Source organism: Gobio gobio (genome assembly GCF_949357685.1).
Source record: "Gobio gobio genome assembly, chromosome: 10".
NCBI classification, from domain to species: domain Eukaryota; kingdom Metazoa; phylum Chordata; class Actinopteri; order Cypriniformes; family Gobionidae; genus Gobio; species Gobio gobio.
In genome coordinates, this window is record NC_137116.1 from 28240294 (window position 1) to 28260314 (window position 20021).

At 37.6% G+C, this 20021-nt stretch overlaps 1 protein-coding gene across 2 annotated transcripts in view; it reads left to right on the forward strand.

Moving 5' to 3' along the window:
- The window catches only part of slc15a4 (solute carrier family 15 member 4), a 95790-nt gene that overhangs the window by 13519 nt on the left and 62250 nt on the right, over positions 1-20021 (forward strand). For both annotated transcript variants that reach the window (XR_013817298.1, XM_079826811.1), the window contains exon 5: positions 755-832. Coding sequence is in view for 1 of the 2 variants with exons in the window: in XM_079826811.1 (XP_079682937.1) it covers positions 755-832 (78 nt within the window). In the remaining variant the exon portion in view is untranslated. The remainder of the gene's footprint in view (positions 1-754; positions 833-20021) is intronic.

The window sequence follows — 20021 nt, forward strand, 5'->3', positions numbered from 1 at the left end:
TTCATCAATTAACTATAGCTAAGACTAATTATCAGGACAAATGGCATCCCAAATGTAACTACATGCAGAACCTGGCTCATAAAATTGACACTGTCCCAATTTTATCAGGACGTCTGGTTACCTTAATCCTTTTATAGACAGACAGATCTTGAAAGATCAGACCTGTGGTTACATACATCTTTCTCTGTATATTTACAGTGTAAAATGTACATTCTTAGGAGGCATTGGGTAATTTCCTCCTGTGAATGTGGCGTTTATAGTAATGTTAAATTGCTGTGGGTCTATCAGGTAAGGATCATTGTGTCATAGACCATCTCACGAGAAAACAATATTCTCTTCCTCCAATTATGGCTAAAGGTCATCTTTTGAAGCCCTGTCATCCCATATGTTTTGTCTGCCGAGACACTTGCCAACTGTTAGAAAGGTTACCCTGCATTGTTCGTCCTCGGGGCCTAAAATTAAGGTTCGAGTAAAGGACAATGTCTCTAACTTTTAGAAAAATGCTTAATGACTTTCTGCATGAACAGATATTGCAGAACGTTCCCATGAAACATGAAACTGCTTTTAAGGGCTGAAATATTGCCACTTGCTATTTTCTTCCTCTGCACTATTTCAAGTTTAAATCAATAGCAATATTCAGAAATGTGTCTCCTCAAGTGCTAAATGGATCATAGTACTGTAGGCTGGTCAGTGGCGCTGAATGAGATGTGAGTGCAGCCAGCATGTTTACGTGTGCTTCTGTCTTCTCTTGCAGATGCAGACCACATATTATCTCCAGAGTCTCCATCTGACAATTCCTGGAGCCGGTCCCAACTCCACAGACTCCCACCCGGTAAGAGAACAGTTATTTCATTGCCAATTCTGTCAGATCACTTCCAAATTGGCCTGAAAGAAAAATATAATTGCTTTGTTAATGAAGAGTTCAATTATTTAAGCAGTTGGCCTCCTTTTTTTTTTCCTGTGCTCTGGTCACTTTCCTCATCAGTTTTCCCATATTTCTCATCTGCTGAGCTATTAGGAAGCAGCATTTTCAATGCCACAGATGTTTCCATTAATTATACATTTAATTAACATTTTAGACGTTTCGTCTTCATAAACTGGATTTTCATTGCTCTTTTAAATATATATATAGATATAGACAGACTCATGAACAAAACAAAGGTATAGAGAAAAAAGTTTTATTTTTTTTATGATTGGAAACGTGAAATTGATTTTAAGACATTCATAATGTTACAAAAGATTTTGATTTTTTTTTGGGGGGAGGGTGTGAAGTTGAAAGCATTGATAACTTCACAATAATAATTTGAAATGGGCTAATTTCCCATAGACTGGAGTGAGACCATAGACTTTCTCGAGCTGTCGCAATCTTTTTTGGCGCCCTAATGTGGCGTGACATTCACAGATCACAGATCAGTTCAAACAAACGGCAGCACAGCACGCACATGAACCGATCACATCTGCTTTACAGCACAAAATAAATCATGAATGAACACAGGGCTCGACATATTAATCTTTGTCCGGGACAAGTGACCGGACAAGCATCTTAAAAGTTAATAAAATAACCAAAAACACGAGAATTATTCTAATTTTATTACATTTCAATGTAAACAGCGATTGATAAGGGATAGTATTTCTGGTTACAAAGTCTGCCTGGGAGAGACATACGTGGAGAATTCAAAACAAATGAACATAACAGCACTATAAACTCACAGAAGAAACGGGGTAAAAATTTTGTTTGCTTATGATATTGTTAATAACGAGTCGACTGAGGGAGTGGTTTTGCTGAATATTATCACGATTGCAACTGTTACATTGAATTTTGTGGTTCAATAAACAAGTAGCCTAGTTAATATTATATTATATATTTTTTTTTGTTCTATTTCAAGGACGAAAATGGTTCCAAAGGAAAGCAACACTCAGGGCGGTGTTTTGTTACTGAATGATTCAGCGTTTGAATGAGTCGTTTGAATGAATGACTCAATGACTCATTTACTTACATTTAATAAGGTTAAAAAATGGCCTTTATAAGGTAAATAACGCCCTGGGGTAACACACAAATATGCAGATTTAAGTATGTAAAAGCTGATAATACACTGATAAGAATTTTGCTTCAGAATAAATATATTTACACCACCCTTTACTTTATTGTCATTTACATGTTAAAACCAAATTAAAATATTTAATTCTGAAACGTCACCTTTTTCACCACTTGTGAGTCTGCAGGTCTGATGTAACATGTCAGCCAAATTTCAAATGGAAACGAAAATGAGGGCGTGGCATACTTTCCGATTATATCAATAATCAGTTGACTGTGTTAGGCATCGGAAATGCAAGTGCAAAGAGTATTGCCATTCCATTTGAATTTTGTGAGGGTTGGAGCAGGACGCGGAGGAAGTGAAATAGCAAATGGGTGATTTTTCTATTGCTATTCCAAAATGGCAGGGTCATGACTCATTAGGGTTGTGCCGATAGACAATAGTATCGTGTATCGACAATAGCCAGATATATTGACGATTACGATATTACCAAGACGATAATTGGCTCGTTTTGCCATTAATGTATTTTTGTATTATTATTTTTATTATTATTTTTTATTATTTTAAGAATAGTATTAGCAATTAATTTTCCTTCCTTAATTTCATAACGAAATCACCACATTACCATCTGTGCAACATCACCGAAGTACCGTGCGTATGAGGACTCCACAATGAAAATGTTTTTAAAAACTACTATAAAACTAGGCTACATCCCACAAAATTGAATTGCAAGGTAATCTATTCACAAATTTCAAGAGCCTGTTATAAAAGAGATGCATCATTCTTATACAGTTGTTTAAGCCAAGATGAAAACGGCATAGCCTAGATGTTCGTCAGGATTTTATTGTTTCCATAGCACATTACCAAAACATTTAATTACACTAATAACACTAAAAACAATACAATTGCAAATTATTTATTATAATAATAATAATATCACAAAAATTATATCGGCCTAATAACAGTCTTAGGTCCGAACACAGCACAAATCAGTCATTAATGTATGGTCCACAAGAAAAATATTAAGCCTGTAAATTAAGATTGATATAGACCTACCGTTATCCGCTTTTGTTGAGGTAGATTTTTGTCAAAGGGAATGCGCCGTTAATGCAGCGACAGATTCCAAAAGCTCGGTAAGTTTTGTTTTACTTTCAGGGAATAAGTAAACGCGTTTACATGCACTATCTGAAGCATAAACCGATGGAGTCGGATAGATTTTTGCCCCTTGCCCCAATTTCTCCCGGCATGTAAACACATGAACTTGCATTCTTTGGGCTTATTGAAGTGCGCATATGCGATAGCATATATAAAGGGTCCTTATTAAGCGGTCATGTTCAGGGGTCATATCCATTATGGTTGTTGTAACGCTGTGCTGGAGTTTATTTTCAAGGAAGTACCGTGTCTATAAATAGGTATAGCTACAGTAATGTCTTCAGATCCTTTCCATCTAAACTGGTTATATCTCTTAAGCCTAGTAGTGAATGTTTTATGAGCAGTGGATAACCATATTCATCCACACAGACAAAGAGCCAAAGCACAAAACAATGTTCTTCCCCAAAATGCATGCAATTTAAATTTTAAATTGTAATATTTCACAATATTACAGTTTTTACTGTATTTTTATCAAATAAATGCAGCCTTGGTGATAATCTTTAAAAGAAAATGTTACAGAAAAACAACTATAAGTAGATAATTTGCCCGACGCCTCAAAAACCTTTGAATCCTTTGAAAACAGTCATTGTTTTTCCTTTGGTAAAAAAGGTGGAGTAAAATCAGAGGAGAGCAAGTTTTGGAATCAGAAGCATTGCTATACATGTCTGGAGTGCACATCAGGCCACAGCTTCGACAAAAACAGTCTGGTAACTGTAAAGGCCCGTTCACACCAAGGACGATAACTAAACAATGAAGATATAGTTCTAAAAATTGTTTTAAATATAAAAGAGTAGCACAGTGTCCACACCGCAACTTTAACGATAATGACACAGAGAATCAATATCGTCACTTTCAGAATAATTTTTTTCCAGCTGATGAACAGTAAAGCCAATCAGAATCCACCAGATGTTAACTCTTTCCCCACCAGCGTTTTTAAAAAAAAGTTGCCAGCCACCGCCAGGGTTTTTGATAATTTTCACAAAAATGTAATGGCCCATAGAATACACAGATGGAGTTAGATGAAGTCCATCAACACCCCTAATTTTTGCACAGTCCTAGAGCTCGTCCTGGGATGACATTTCATTCAGTAACATTAGGCAGTTTTGATTTATATGATGTTTAATGTTGATGATCACGTTATTTCACATATGCATCTACTTGCATACGATCGCTTTGTTTTTTTTGCGTCTTCCTCACTTGTGTTTTGATCAGGAGATTCTGTACTCATTCAGAAGATGCGTAATAGTGCAGTGAAAACCCGGAAAATTCCGTGTTTGGCTGGGAAAGAGTTAAAGAGCTTGAGCATTTACTGCAGCTGATGACAAAACAGCGGCGCGTGTGGACGCTAATGTAGTTAAAGTTATCTTTGTGTGAACGGACCTTAAGGTTTAGCGAGAGAGTTTAATTTTTAATGTTTTGGTGCAAGAGATGGTGGTCCAGTGGGTTAAACCACTGAACTGATATGCAGAAGGTTGCTGGTTCGATCCCAGCGGTCACCACCAGTGTGTCCTTGAGCAAGACACTTTACTCCATGTTGCTCCAGGGGGATTGTCCCTGTAAGTCGCTTTGGATAAAAGCGTCTGCCAAATGCATAAATGTAAATGTAATGTAAATGCAAGAGACCTTGAGTAACATTTATAAGTGGTCTTCATGAAAAAAATAAAATACAGTACATTTAAATGACTTTTAATCTTCAGTTTTAAATTTAGATGCCTGTGGTGATGCCAGGTGCTTGGGATGTTTGTCTGGCTGTAGAGTAGAGGATGTTTAGGATACTCTCTGGAGACTGGCACGCGTGAGCTAGAGAAATCCTTTGAAAACCAGGGTATTAACTTCCAAACCATGACCCTCACTAATCACAGATTAGCACCCAGCAGCCGCTTTCTCATCTGAAGTTGTTGTGTATTTGTTTTTGTGCGAGTGTGCGTGTGGGTGTACATGTATACGCTCTACTAGGTAAGTGTGTCAGAACCTTCGCTTTGAATGAAATCCCCTCAAAACAGTTTCACAGTGACTAATCCAAAATCACGACTCCCGGGCTGTCTGATCAGCAATGACAATGCAGTCACATGTTGCTCTATGACCATGAAAATGCATAGACAAAAATGTAACCAGATGAGCAACTTGTGTGTGTGTACGTGCAATTTCACCACTTTCTAAAATGGAGTTTTTTCCAGAATTAGATTGAGAGTCACATGGCAAGGACAGAGGAAGTGCAAAACGACAATGGGGAAGTGAAAAAGATGTAATTGGCTGTGTTGAATAACACATTGCTTGAGAATGTGACTGCAGGGTCATATTGCAGACGGTTGTAAAGCACCTCATGCTCTTTAAATTAAATTTTCCGGAGTACTTTCATAGTGGTTCTGCTAACTTTTAAAAATATGACTGACAAATCAATCTGATGTGTAAGTTTATGTAATCTTATGAAATGTAATTAATGTACATTGGACGACCGACCTTGTCTTAACAGGTCAGATGGTCAGAATGTGTAGGCTTCAACTTCCTCTGTGATCAATGAATAAACAGTCCAGCATCTACTGAAATATCAATCAAAGAAGTGTTCCTCTTTCAGTCTGGTTCAGGAGGAAGAAAAGTGTTGAAGTGAAAGACCATTTTGTTACAACAAAAACAAACGTGTATGACAAAGTTTTTCTGTAACTATTTATAACTAAACTTGTTTTGAGAAAATATAATTGCTGCTTGCCTGTGAGAAAATTGCTGCCACCTTATTAGTGTGGTTTAGGTGGTTGCTAGGGTTTTGAAAGATTTTTTTTTAAAAGAAAATAAGAGTATTAAGTTCACCAAGGCTGCATTTATTAGATCAAAAATACAATAAAACTGTAATATTGTGAAATGTTTATAACAAATAAAAAAATTAATAACTGGTTTCATTTATTTATATATGTATATGTATATGTACATGTATATGTATATGTATATGTATATGTATATGAATATGTATATGTATATATATATGTATATGTATATATCTAATTTGTGGAAATCATAAATAGTGTATTTTTAGCATTCTTTGTTGAATACCAAGTGAGGTAACACTTTATAATAACTACACGCTATTAATCATTAGTTAAGCATTAGTAAATGGTTAATTCATCATTTATAAATGTTAAATGGACTGCATTTATATAGCGCTTTCAACAGACCCATGGCCATCCAAAGCGCTTTACATCTTGCCTCACATTGAACCATTCATACACCGACGACGTTGTCAGCCATGCAAGGCGCCATCCAGCTCATCGGGAGCAGCTGGGGTTAGGTGTCTTGCTCATGGACACCTCGACACTTAGTCAGGTGGAACCGGGGATTGAACCACCAACCTTCCAGTTTGTAGACAACCTACATGAACCACTGAGCCACTGCCACCCCTAATAAAGCATTAATAGACATTACTAATCAGTTTATAAATACAGCTATAAATGCTTTATTCTTGATTTATAAACATATCTATAATGTGTTTAATAACTGTATTTTCATACTTTATAAATGATACATTTATCATTTCTAAATTAAGTATTACATTATTTTACAAACCAGTTATTTAGGAGTTGTCAGTGGTTCATCAGATCATTTAGAAGGTTTAAGTAAAGGATTAATAAACTATTTAAATGTACATTTATACATCAGAAATACAGGAGAAAAAATAGATATTGTGGGCGTTAATTAAGATCTAATAGTTGTTGATAGAATTAATAATTAAAGCTGTTCCCACAATTTATTAAAGGGTTAGTTCACCCAAAAATCACATTTACTCACATATGTGAAATAAGCCTAAATCTATTCATCATATAAAGTGATTGTGCATCTTTGGACTAAATTTTGGCTAAACCACTCAATTCATATGGATTAGTTTTACAATCTCTTTATGAACGTTTTGAAGCAAGTGATAGTTGCGTAGCTGTCAGGAACATAAATTGTTCAGATTTTCATTCAAATATCTTCTTTTGTTTTTGAAGATGAACGAAAGTCTTAAGGGTTTGGAATGACATGAGGTTGGTTAAATTATGACAGAATTTACATTTTTGTGTGAACTAGCCCTTTCATTTATTTTCTTGTTTTAGTTCAATTGTGTTCCCAACATAATAATTTGTTCCTTTGTTTTAATTTAACTTGTGGCTTAATGGTTAACTGTAGCCAGGATATCTTGTTTTTTTTTCTTCCCCGCATGTCATGTTCGGGTTTTCTTAGAAACGTAGTCACACATTTTTCCTCAACATATGAATTAGTGATTATGCTTAATAGCACGACAGAATGTAAGGTAATGTACTCGTCTTAAACAGTGTTCTTTTGTCAGTTAAAGGTCAACCTGCACACATAAGCCACTTTTCCACCATCAGGCCGAATGTTAAGGAACAGTTCCAGTTATATATCCACTTGAGCTTGGTTCGGCACGGCACGATTACAAACCGTTCTCTGCACAGAATTGTCAGCATGTTTGTCTAACCGCATTGAACCGTGCTGGTAGATGCGTGAAGTGATGCCGCCACTCAGGATTGGTCACTTGTCTGTTGCCTGGCTAACAGTTTCTCTGTAGCAGTTTAAGCGCACCATTGGAGCAAAGTAATCATCTGATCATACACATAGCGGTTGCTATTTACATCTCATAATGTCTGTAATCTCTTGCGTTATCAAGTCAACGACTGACACATTTCTTTTACATTCCAAAGAGCTCCGTTATCAGCTCCACAGTGGAAAAGGATACCATATCTGTACAGACTGGGCTGGATTGGAACGGTTAAGCAATGAAAACAATCTGGCAGTATGGTAGTGAAGTGGCTATACATGTCTGTTACCCTGATTTCCCTCTGAAAAGTTCTAAAAAATAAAAAAATATTGATGACTCAAAAATGTAGGTTCTACCCCAACTTCCTGTTTCAATAGGAATAAAGTCATTTCACATTCTGTCCTGCCACCTGAGTACCATAATGTTACTCTAGTGTGCATACTTAAGTCTGCAAATCCCCATCTGTCGCTTGCTCTCTCACACACAAGGGTTTCCCCTTCTAAATGAACATGTGCTGTCGTAGATTTGTCTCAGTGGACCGCACAGCCTAAAGGGAATCCAGTATGCAGTCTTAACAAGGCCAAACTGTGAGCTCTTAATTAGGAGATACTCATAGAGAGAAACAGGCACAAGTAGTAATGTAGGTGAAAATGATATGATGATAGAATGATGCAAACTGGCAATTTCTAATGGAGAAAAAAGTATTTAAAAGTGCACGATGATGAAGGGGAGACCGAGCGCTCGGAGGGACATGTATAAATTACCAATGCTTAGTCAAAGAAATGTAAATGTAATGAGGGAGTAAGCTGGAGAATTAAAAGTGTTAAAAGCACCATCAGATTGGGGACTGACTAAAGCTGTAGAATAAAATTCAAACATGCTGAGTGAGATACGCTCTCCACTTAACCGCCTAATACTTTACTGGAGGTGTAAATGTGTGCGTGATATGCCCATGCACACCTGCAGGCATGGATGCATAATAAAACCTCTTTTTGAGCTCTTGGTGTCTAGTCCTCGGGTATTGCATTTCACAGGCGTTATTTGATTAACGTCAATTAAAACGTACAGATGGAGAAATATTGTGCAGTGTGTTCGAATTAATTAAAGCAATCAGATCAAGACGAGAATGGATTGCGCTGTTTTTAACTTTTGCTACGTGCGTACAGCATCTCCTCACATCTGCTCATTCAGATCACCGAGTCCTGTGTGTGCAGGAAATGAGGACAGATGGTTTCCTGTGGCAGCCAAAGTGAAAAAAATGATAATCAGAGTACATTGCTGAATTTGACCACACTTTTGTCTCACACCTGCTACGTACTGTATATGCACCCTGGATATATGATGGCAGTGAATAGCGACCAGCATCAAGCTTTTAAAAAAGATGCAAAAGTATCACAGATTGGTCCCAAGTGTTCAGGGGGTATATGAAACTTAACATACCGTATTGTTCAGAATATAAGACAACCCTGATTATAAAAGGCTTTTTGAAGACCAAATCTTGTATTTTATAAAGAGAATTTGCATATTTTTCATATTTCAATTTTTGTATTGAAAGTATGGTAAATATTGGTAAAATGTACAAACAATCACATTTAAAAATAAACACTTGGCATACCATAAAAATAACCTGTAGCCCATCTGAATTATGTAACAATTAGGCTATCCATCTCAAAGTGAAGATGTAGCCTACCAAAAATTCATTAACAGTAGAAGTGAAATCTTATTGTAGTTGTGAAGTCTGGGTACCGTCTTATGTTTTGAAATCACGTATGTTGGAAGATTTGTCCCATCAGCGAGGCAAGCAAACATGACAGTCACTCAGCTCTTAGATGGTAAGCTTTTCTTTGACTGTTTGACTGTTATGGTTTTTAATAAGACTGTCTTTTTGCGCTTGCAATCTTCTAACATTACACTTGTGACACACCATAGTAGTTCTTGGTACACTCGTTTTATTTGGCACCTCCTATTGTTGTGGGTGTATTATTATAAAGGCTAGACCCTGAATATAAGACAAACCAGTTTTTTCAGATGTATTTATAAGAAAAAATATAAAATATAAAAAAATTGTCTTGTATACGGAACAATACAGTATTATTTAACGAAAATCCAGAGCTTGGCCCTTGGTTTTCTGTGCATGGCTGTGCATTCATGAGACTATTAGCCCTGCAGTTCACACCGACTCACCCAGAAAAATCTAGATTAATATAAACGCGATGTGAAATACAATGCACAGAAGGGTTGCACTTTATTTTATAGTATGTGCACTTAAATGTACGTACAGTGTACTTGCCTAAGAAAGTTGTGAGCAAAGTAAATGTACAAGGTAACTACGTGGGTTAAGGTTAGGTTTAGGAGTAAGCTCAGGGTTAGTACCTAGTTATAGAGTGGTGCAGGACAGGTATGACATCACTTTTTAGGCCAAAATGCGGGCGCAAAATCAATGGGTTTTTTGAATGGGGTTTTGGTTAAATGTCTGAAATAAGGTCTGCGGTGAGCACAAGCTCAAGACATTTTAACGTTTTATTCTACGATATAAAATACATCAGTATTACCCCACTCACGATTATTTTGTTACGTGTCTTGAAAAAGGTGATTGCTAATAAGTGGCTTAACGTCAAACGTTCTGGGAAAATGAAAAAAAACTGAAAGAATTGTCGAAGGTTAAGTGATAGTGACATTGAAATCGTGGGACCGTGGTGTAGTCCATTTATAGCCTACCTTTAGCCTTTTACTTCTGGCGACTGCATTTAGGCTTCAAAATGAATAAAAGTCTTGTTCATCTGTGATAATTATCTTGATGGACAAAACATGTAAGTATCATAACCTTTTGTTGATCACAGAGCTTATTTTTTGCGATAATCCAAAAGCCTATGGGAAAATCCTATTGGGTTTTTCTCGAGGGAACCAGTGTGATGCTAGCTGCCAGTTGGCCTACAAAGGGACTTCATACCTGCACCACTCTATTACCCAGTTATTATAATTTCTATAATAAGTACATAGCATGCACATGCGGAACATGACTCTAAAATAGATAGCTACCCATAGAAATCCCAAAAAAGCATGATGACTTAATTTTCCTTTATGGGTGAACTTGCCTTTTAATGTATGCTTTTTGTTTAGTGGATGAGAAAATAACTAAAAGACATTGAAAGAAAAATGTATCAAGGCGAACTTGAGTTATTTCTAAAAACAAGAAAATCATAGATTTTTGGGTCTGGGCTTTTTTGACTTGAGCCAGTAAGCAAGAACACTCAGAAAGCCATAGCAACCCCCTGGCTTCAACCCAAAACACCAGCAACAACATAAGCTGCATTCTGACTGACTGGGTCCATAGGCAGTGTTCACTGCTCCCTACTTCACTTCACTTAAAAAATGCATTCATTCGGAACTCCCTGTGAAGTCATCAAACATGTGCCACTTGAGTTTATTGCACTTGCATATTAGAAGAGTTGATGCTATGATGGCATAATATACTTCTGTAAATTACTATACATTCTTATAATATACATATGTATAACATACATCTTGTGTATTTATATAAATCAAAATTTGTTATCAATTAAATATAAATTGTCATGTCTAAATTGTATGTTGCAATGTTTGTTTAATATGAAAATAAACATAATTTGGTTACATTACCATATTGCCAAAAGTATTGGGACACTAGGGGTGGCACGGTTCACAAAACCCACGGTTCGGTTCGTATCACGGTTTTAGGGTCACGGTTTTTCAGTTCTGTACGGTTTTTGTTGTTGTTTTTTTTAATCGTTAACACTCCAGAAATTTACTTCAGCATATGGTATATATTGCTTAATCATCCACAATTTAGGATACAGTTTTAAAAAATTGTTATATCAAGTTGTTTCCTAACTGGCTGTCTACCGAGTCCGACACATTGGCGTAACATTTTTCATGTTTATCATATCAATTTTGATCAGAACAATGCACTGTGGCTTTAATTCAGCTGACCTGATTAACAAATTTCACCATGAAGTGTTCCGTGTGTTTCACAATCACCATATGACTTCCAGCGCTGTGAAAAAGTAAAATAAAATACACGAAAACACAACAGTGCTAGAAGTTTTTGCCCAAACTTCAAAGGCATGTTTAAATTATTAAAAATAGAAGCATATCTTAACTTTTAAATGTTACATTTATCAATTATATAAAATTATATATAACTACCAAAAACTCCAGGCAGCCTTCCTTATCTCTCCTTCTTGCATTTCTACACGTGACGTGACCTGCAGCACTCCACTTTTACTTTACTGTATGTCCACACACACACACACACACCTCTTATTTTGCGCGAAAAGGACACCCACTGTCTGAGGTAACATACGGGCACGAGGATACATTGCGCATGTGTCGAACCCTGCGACGCACACACTCCGAACCGAGACAAGCGAACCGAATGGTTCGTTTTTTTCTATGTACCGTGCCACCCCTATGGGACACCCCTCCAAATCATTGAATTCAGGTGTTCCAATCACTACCATGGCCACGGGTGTATAAAATCAAGCACATAGACATGCAGACTGCTTCTATAAACATTTGTGAAAGAATGGGTCGCTCTCAGGAGCTCATTGAATTTAAGCGAGGTACCGTGATAGGTTGCCACCTGTGCAATAAGTCCATTCGTGAAATTCCCTTACTACTAAATATGCCATGGTCAACTGTTAGTGGTATTATAACGAAGTGAAAGCAATTGGGAACAACAGCAACTCAGCCACAAAGTGGTAGGCCACGTAAAATCACAGAGCGGGGTCAGCGCATGTTGAGGCGCATATGTCGCTAACTTTCTGCAGAGTCAATAGCTACAGACCTCCAAACTTCGTGTGGCCTTCAGATTAGCTCAAGAACAGTGCTTAAAGAGCTTCATGGAATGGGTTTCTATGGCCGAGCAGCTGCATCCAAGCCTTACATCACCAAGTGCAATACAAAGCGTTTGATGCAGTGGTGTAAAGCACGCTGTCACTCGACTCTAGAGCAGTGGAGACGTGTTCTCTGGAATGACGAATCAGGCTTCTCTGTCTGGCAATATGATGGCCAAACGGTTGCCAGGAGAACGGTACTTCCCTGACTCCATTGTGCCAAGTGTAAAGTTTGATGGAGGGGGATTATGGTGTGGGGTTGGTTTTTATGGGGTTGGTCTTGGCCCCTTAGTTCCAGTGAAAGGAATTCTAAATGCTTCAGCATACCAAGACATTTTGGACAATTTCATGCTCCCAACTTTGTGGGAGCAGTTTGGGGATGGCCCCTTCCAGTTCCAACATGACTGTGCGCCAGTGCATAAAGCAAGGTCCATAAAGACATGGATGAGCGAGTTTGGTCTGGAGGGACTTGATGGCCTGCACAGATTCCTGACCTCAAACCCGATAGAACACTTTTGGGATGAATTAGAGCCTTCTCATCTAACATCAGTACCTGACCTCTCAAATTCAAAAATTCCCATAAACACACTCGTAAACCTTGTGGACAGCCTTCCCAGAAGAGTTGAAGATGTTATAGCTGCAAAGGGTGGGCCAACTCCATATTAAACCCTACGGATTAAGAATTGGATGTCATCAAAGTTCATGTGCATGTAAAGGCAGACATCACAAAATGTTTGGCAATATAGTGTATGTCTTATCTTATGTAACCATAACCTTGATGTATTGTAACTGTTACATCTCACACATTTTTTTTTACTCATAAACAACCACATACAAACCACACCTGGGATTAATTAAACTCCATGATAACACCGGGGGTGCGTTCCATTCGACCGTAAGTGGACTGCGAAGTGGACTTCAGAGGGTATTCTGCCATCTTAAGTGAGATTCCAATCCAAAGGGAGCGAACATGTTCAGTCCGAAGGGCACTGCGAACGGCGTAGGGAAGAAGGGAACATCGATACATCACTTCACAGGAAGTAGAGAGTGAAAATCACCCAAATGTCTTTGCGCGTCGCGTGCATCACCTGTCTGAACTAATGATGGTGCAGAGCCATTGGTTGGAAGAGTTTCTAAACAGCTCTGCGATTAAGGAGTTTACATATGCATTTGAATATTCATAGTTATTATACAAACTAGAGTATTTATGAATGGTTATGGCAATAACTGTTACATTTGTATATTACATTTGATGAATATGTAAACAAATTAAAAGTGTTGAGAAGCACCTGAGAGCTGTCATGTTTTTTATTTGACTTTATTTACCTCAGGAATGTTTACTGTGCAGCTGCACTTGGGAAAGAAAGCGCACGAGATGAGACCGCTAAAGACCATTAAGAATAGCCTACATGCATAGTTAACCAAATCAAAGTATTTTCATATTGAAAGACCGGTGCAGCTTCAAATCTGTTCATAGTCAATACAGGTTATAAGTAAACTAATAAAACTAATGGACAATGTTTTGATTATATGTTTTAGAGAGCCTATACTGTGTGATTTGTAACTGTATATGCTTATTATATGGTTTTCAATTTGAAAGTAAAGTAAATTACAATATTAATTTGTTATATCGTAATCTGCACCCGTCGTTGCCTTTCTTTGATGACGTTGCAGGGACTTCCAAATGAGCGATTAAAGTCCACTTCAGCTGATATACCGTGCTCAGGGAGTAGGGAGCAGTGAACAGTGCGTAGGGACCCTGTCAAATGGAATGCACCCCGGATGCTTCTCACCACCTTTAATATATTCAAACATACTGATGTGCAATGACTTGTGGGTAAATTTTCCTTCTCCACTTCCTGTAAAGTGATGTATCAACGTTCCCCTATTTCCTATATGGTTTTTAGTACCCTTTGAACTGAACTTGTTTGCTCCTTTCTAGGGATGCTCATATTGACCATCTAACCATTAACCCGAAAGTAAGAATTTTGACTGATTAATACTATCAGTTAAACGGTTTAAAGGGTGTGCATGGCCAGAGCCAGGCGAAAGTATAAACGAGGCTTGAGAGGGTGTTTTCTGCCACGAGTCCAGACTAACCCACATCACGTAGACATAAATAATAAATAATAATAAATAATAAAGCTGCGAGCAGCGATGACGGGCCCAAGCCGGTGGCACCGCCACCCCGGTGGCATCAGTTTAACTGTGCACGGCAGGCAATAGGCATTTAAAATGGGAAAACATAAAAGGACTATGTCAAAGTCATCTGAATTCACCACATTAACTGCAGCAGTTGGTGCTGCTATGACCACAAACCACAACAGCCACATCTATGAGATCAATTAAATTTATATGAATTTCATGTCAGATTATGTCAAAGGTCAAATTGGAATGAGTTCAGAATACCATTCGAATGCTGATGTTGTTTTATTCTAACACTTCTCTTCATGTGTTTTTGAGCTACCTTAGCTACCATTTGTGCACCAATCTTATGCACCATAAAACATGCTTTAATTTCAATATGGGTGGTCCAATAAAATTTTTTTAATAAAAAATGTATAAATGGAGCCAAATCACAGAAACTGCAAAGATGATTTTAATATCAGTGTCAGGTAAGAGTAAGATGCGTGTCTACATTTTATGGAAGTTTATTATAAATAGCCACTTTTATAAAATCATGTGAAATTTATGTTTTAATACATTTATATTATATCAGTAAATAATTAATTTAAAGACATGTGCATCATACGTGATCTTGGCAAACACATCACATGACGTTTTTATTTCAAGTGATAGTTATTTGTGATAGCCTATATGAAAGGGTTAAATTATGATCAAGAGAGAAAGTCACACACACACACACACACACAATGATAGAGTGAGAGTGAGGGGGAGGGGAAGGACTGAGAGAAAGGCACACACACAAACTCACAGGGTGAGAGAGAGACCCCCCCCACACACACACACACACACACACACACACACACACAGATAGAGAGGGGGAAGGGGAAAGACAGGCAGATGGCATTCCATAGACTTAATGGTTTGTATACTGTACAAACTGTACATTCTATCCCCCTACACTACCCCTAAGCCTACATATCGCACACACACACACACACACACACACACACACACCATAGCTGTCAACCCTCCCGTTTTTTCCGGGTTTCTCACGTATTTTAGCTCTTTTCCCGCTGTCTTCCCGTTTTAGTATTTTCCCGTAAAATATCCCGTATTTTTAAGTTCTGATTGTGTTAACTCAGAACACGCAACTATCTGGTTTAGTGCCAGAAGACGCGAATGAGAAGTCGCGCGCACTGTGAGAAAATTTTCCGTGCACTCATCCGAGAGCTCGCACACGTTTCTCAGCGCGCAAATATTGAGTTCTCTTTCAAGTCTTGCTCTTGAATGGACAAACTCACGCAAAAAGTATGTCAACATATTGATGAGTATTCTAGCAGACATAGTCTGTATATGGCTTAAGTAAGCTTTATACAGTCCAGAAAAGACGACGCATATCCGAGGTCTTAAAGGGGCAGTAGCCTTTACTGCTGTCTGTTTAATGTCAAACAAAAGACAAGGGCATCACTCACTGCTCTTGATTGAATAACGTTTGTAAGTTTAATAGGATTAATCTTTAATTTATACAGTCATATATGCAATGTTATTTTACATTTGATCAATTTCTGTACCTGAAAACTAATGTTAGACGTACCTGAAAAACCTGAAAAGCATAGTTTATTTTATTAGTATCTTTGCTCAATAGTATTTATTTGTGCTGCTGCTTGTATTTAAATGATTTGTTCTTATTATTTTCTTTTGTTTTATTTGACAGTAGTCCTTTTTTCCCTGAACATAGCAAATACTGAACCGTACCGAAACGGTGAACCTTAAACCGTGATACAAACCGAACCGTGAGCAATCTGTACCGTTACACCCCTAGCGTAACGTATGATAAAATGACTGAAAAAAGGTTGGGAAACACTGGCTTAGGCTACTATCGAAGAAGAAGAAGACAGTTGCAGCCGCGGTTGGGAGGAAGAGGGAAAAAGTAGCGGGAAGTAAACTTCAAGGAGAGTATAGTAATAATAAATGATAATAAATGGAATAAATAAATAATAAATGAAAATAATAAATGTTATATTTACCCATGGCCTTCCCTGTTATACAGAAATGTAATAGTTATCAAACCTTCCTTAACTGTATAAATAATAAATGAAATATAGATGAATCATCATTAAAGCTACAATTTTCTCTGTTCCCGTTGTTCTTTGATGAACATTAATGACAGGCTGACTCCACAAAATGACTCTAATTTGCCTCTTTGAAAAATAATTCTCTAATTTAACCTTATTACTATACTAATTGTAATATAAATAATACAAATATTAGAAGAAAAATATTTTAAGTGGTCATTATTGACAATAAATATTGCACAACTAGTATTTAGTACCAAAAGATCTCCTCAAAATATTCAATAAATATTATTGAACTAAAATATAGAACATTTATTTAAATGAAAAATAGTTAAGGTGTATGGTCACATTTGACCATCAATTAGTATGAGTATGACCAATTAGTATGGAATACCTGAAGGCTAAGTACAATAAAAAACATTAACATTAATGTTAACATTGTTGCATTACTCTCCATTATAAAACGATCCTGTATGGTTGATGTAATAATCAATGCACACTATGCTGTACTGTTTACCAAAACTTGCTGCAAACCCCTGTAAAGTGGAGCTGTTGTGTATCAAGCCATTCAAATGTATTGACACAGCGCTAGAAGTATTGAGATTTCTGTGAAGCACGACTGCGCGCGCCGCCGGGAGATGATAGAGCATGTCGCAACTCCGTATGGTTTTTCAACACTCTGGCTTTAACTGTTATGCCATATTAGCGCCAAAACGCTATTTATTGTTTGAATTTCGCATTAAAACTTTAAAAAATGTAAAAGCTTAGACATTGTTTAATATCAAAAGCAGGTTTGGCAATTTGGCGTGAGATTAAGTTGGGCAGCGTGAGAGCGTGAGACAGAGCCTGAAAGCGTGAGTGTCACGCCAAATGCGTGAGAGTTGGCAACCCTAGGCAAAAGAGAACTCGATGTGAGCAGGAAACTGACGCGAGTCTATCTATGCATCGAGTGTGTGTGTGTGTGTGTGTGTGTGTGTGTGTGTGTGTGTGTGTGTGTGTGTGTGTGTCAGTGTCCCTTGAATAGCTGACATGAGACGCATCTACAGAGATAGGACACTGACACACACACATACACATACACACACACACAGACAGGACACACACACACACACACACACACACACACAGACAGGACACTAACACACACACAGACAGGACACTGGCATACAGCGCGCTCTCTTGTGTCTTGTCGCGCTTGGAAGCATGTACATGAATAGGAGCGTGATCATGTAACGCTAAGCAAAAATGGATATAAAAACGGACGCTGTGTTATTTGCGTTAAATATTTTTAATGCGTTAAGCTTCCGTTTCACGTTGACCGAGTTTGGTGGAGATTGAATAAATCACCTACGAGGAGAAAGTAAAAACTCAGACCCTGAATTATACAAATATTCACGTTCAAACAAAAACTTTCTGTGAAAAAAAGACACTTATAAACAGACACTTGTAGAAAATAATGTGAATTTTTTTTAAAAATAAATTTGAACTATGTCAGTAAATAATGAATTTAAAGACAAATGTGTCAAAAGTGATCTTTGCAAACACAGCACATGACCTTCTGTAAAGCACATGTATAGAAAACACACTCACACTCCTCTGTTTTAAAAAAAGAGTTCTGTCTGAATGAGTACATGAAATCACGGCTGTCAGATGATAAGAATTGCAACTCAAATGTGATTTAGAAAATGAGTTCTGTAGTGATATAGTGTCATAGTTCATGTCCACATTAACCACTACGTTGTAATACCAATAGCCATGTCATCATACACATTTGTGTCCTCATAAATCACATAAGCAAGCACAGAGAGAGAGAGAGAGAGAAAGGGAGTTTCAAAAATAATACAACACTGCCCCCTTTTGGTGATAGAGGGGAGGGCACACAAACAGTCAAAAACATTATTAAACTTTGACATGTTGCCATGGCAGCATTATTTGAAATATCAGGAATTCATTCATATGTCTCTATCTGTCATGTTTTCACATTATACTGATGAAGTTTGAAGTCAATCGTGTGAAAATAAGATGGTGATTCAAAGCATTTTTGAAAGTGACACACTTCCTGCTGCCAGTTGGTGGCGCTATAACTTTGACTCACAAAAGTCATATCCATGTGATCGGCCTCTTACAACGAACACACAGCTGAAGTTTCATCCAAATCAGTCAATGTTTGCTGACGTTATAACACACTTCCTGTTTCCCTTTTCTCGCCATAAATTCGTTGCTTCGCCACGGCCAAACCATTTGAGATATCAAAAATCCGCTCGCAATTTAGCATCCTGGATATGTTCACTTGATGCTGACCGAGTTTGGCAATGATCGAAACAATGGCCTCGGAGGAGTATATTAAATTCCAGAGCATGGGTTTTCCGAACAACCGATTATAGCTCACTTCCTGTTGGGCTGACGCATAACTATGAGCACGAAAGTTGTTTGGCCCGATGAGGTCTAAATGTGTACCGAGTTTCATACATGTACGTGCAAGTGTGTTTGATATATGGACCAAGTTTTCAGACCCCACTTTAGGGGGCGCTGTCGAGCCCCCCTGCCACGCCCGGGTACCAGCTTCAGTCCGGCTCTGATGGCCGCGCATTCCGACGCCTGTGCGAAGTTTCAAGAGTTTTCGAGCATGTTAAGTGCCCCAAAAGTACCCGAGAAGTCGAAAAAAAAAAAAAAAAAAAAAAAAAAAAAAAAAAACAAAGAATAATCTGAGGAAGAACAATAGGGCTCTGCGCCCTTTCAGGGCTTGGGCCCTAATAATAAAAAATAAAAACCATACAATTGTATTTTTATTTAATGCCAATTCAATATTATAATCTTATCAGTTAACGGTTAATAATTGAATAATGAGCGGCGGTTGTCGGCCTGGAAAATTAACCGAAATGAACATCCCTACTCCCTTCAGATTAGAATCTCACATTTGATGGCAGAATACCCTGCAAAGTGTACTTCATAAGGCACTTATGGTTGAATGGAAAGCGCCTATAGTGACGCACTTAAAAAACACCCAGAAGACCTTATCAAGCGCATAGCAGTGTGCTCAACCACCCGAGTGGCAGCTAATTTTGCATAAGCAAATCCTACTCATATTCTATTTCTTCAGAAATGTAAAATCTAGTTCCACAAGGCATTTTATTTTCCTTTGTCAAAATAGTCCTAATTTCTAAATCTATCCCTATTCCCAAATCATTTTAAGATTTGCATAGGCAAACACCAATTATTTTCTTTTTCTACA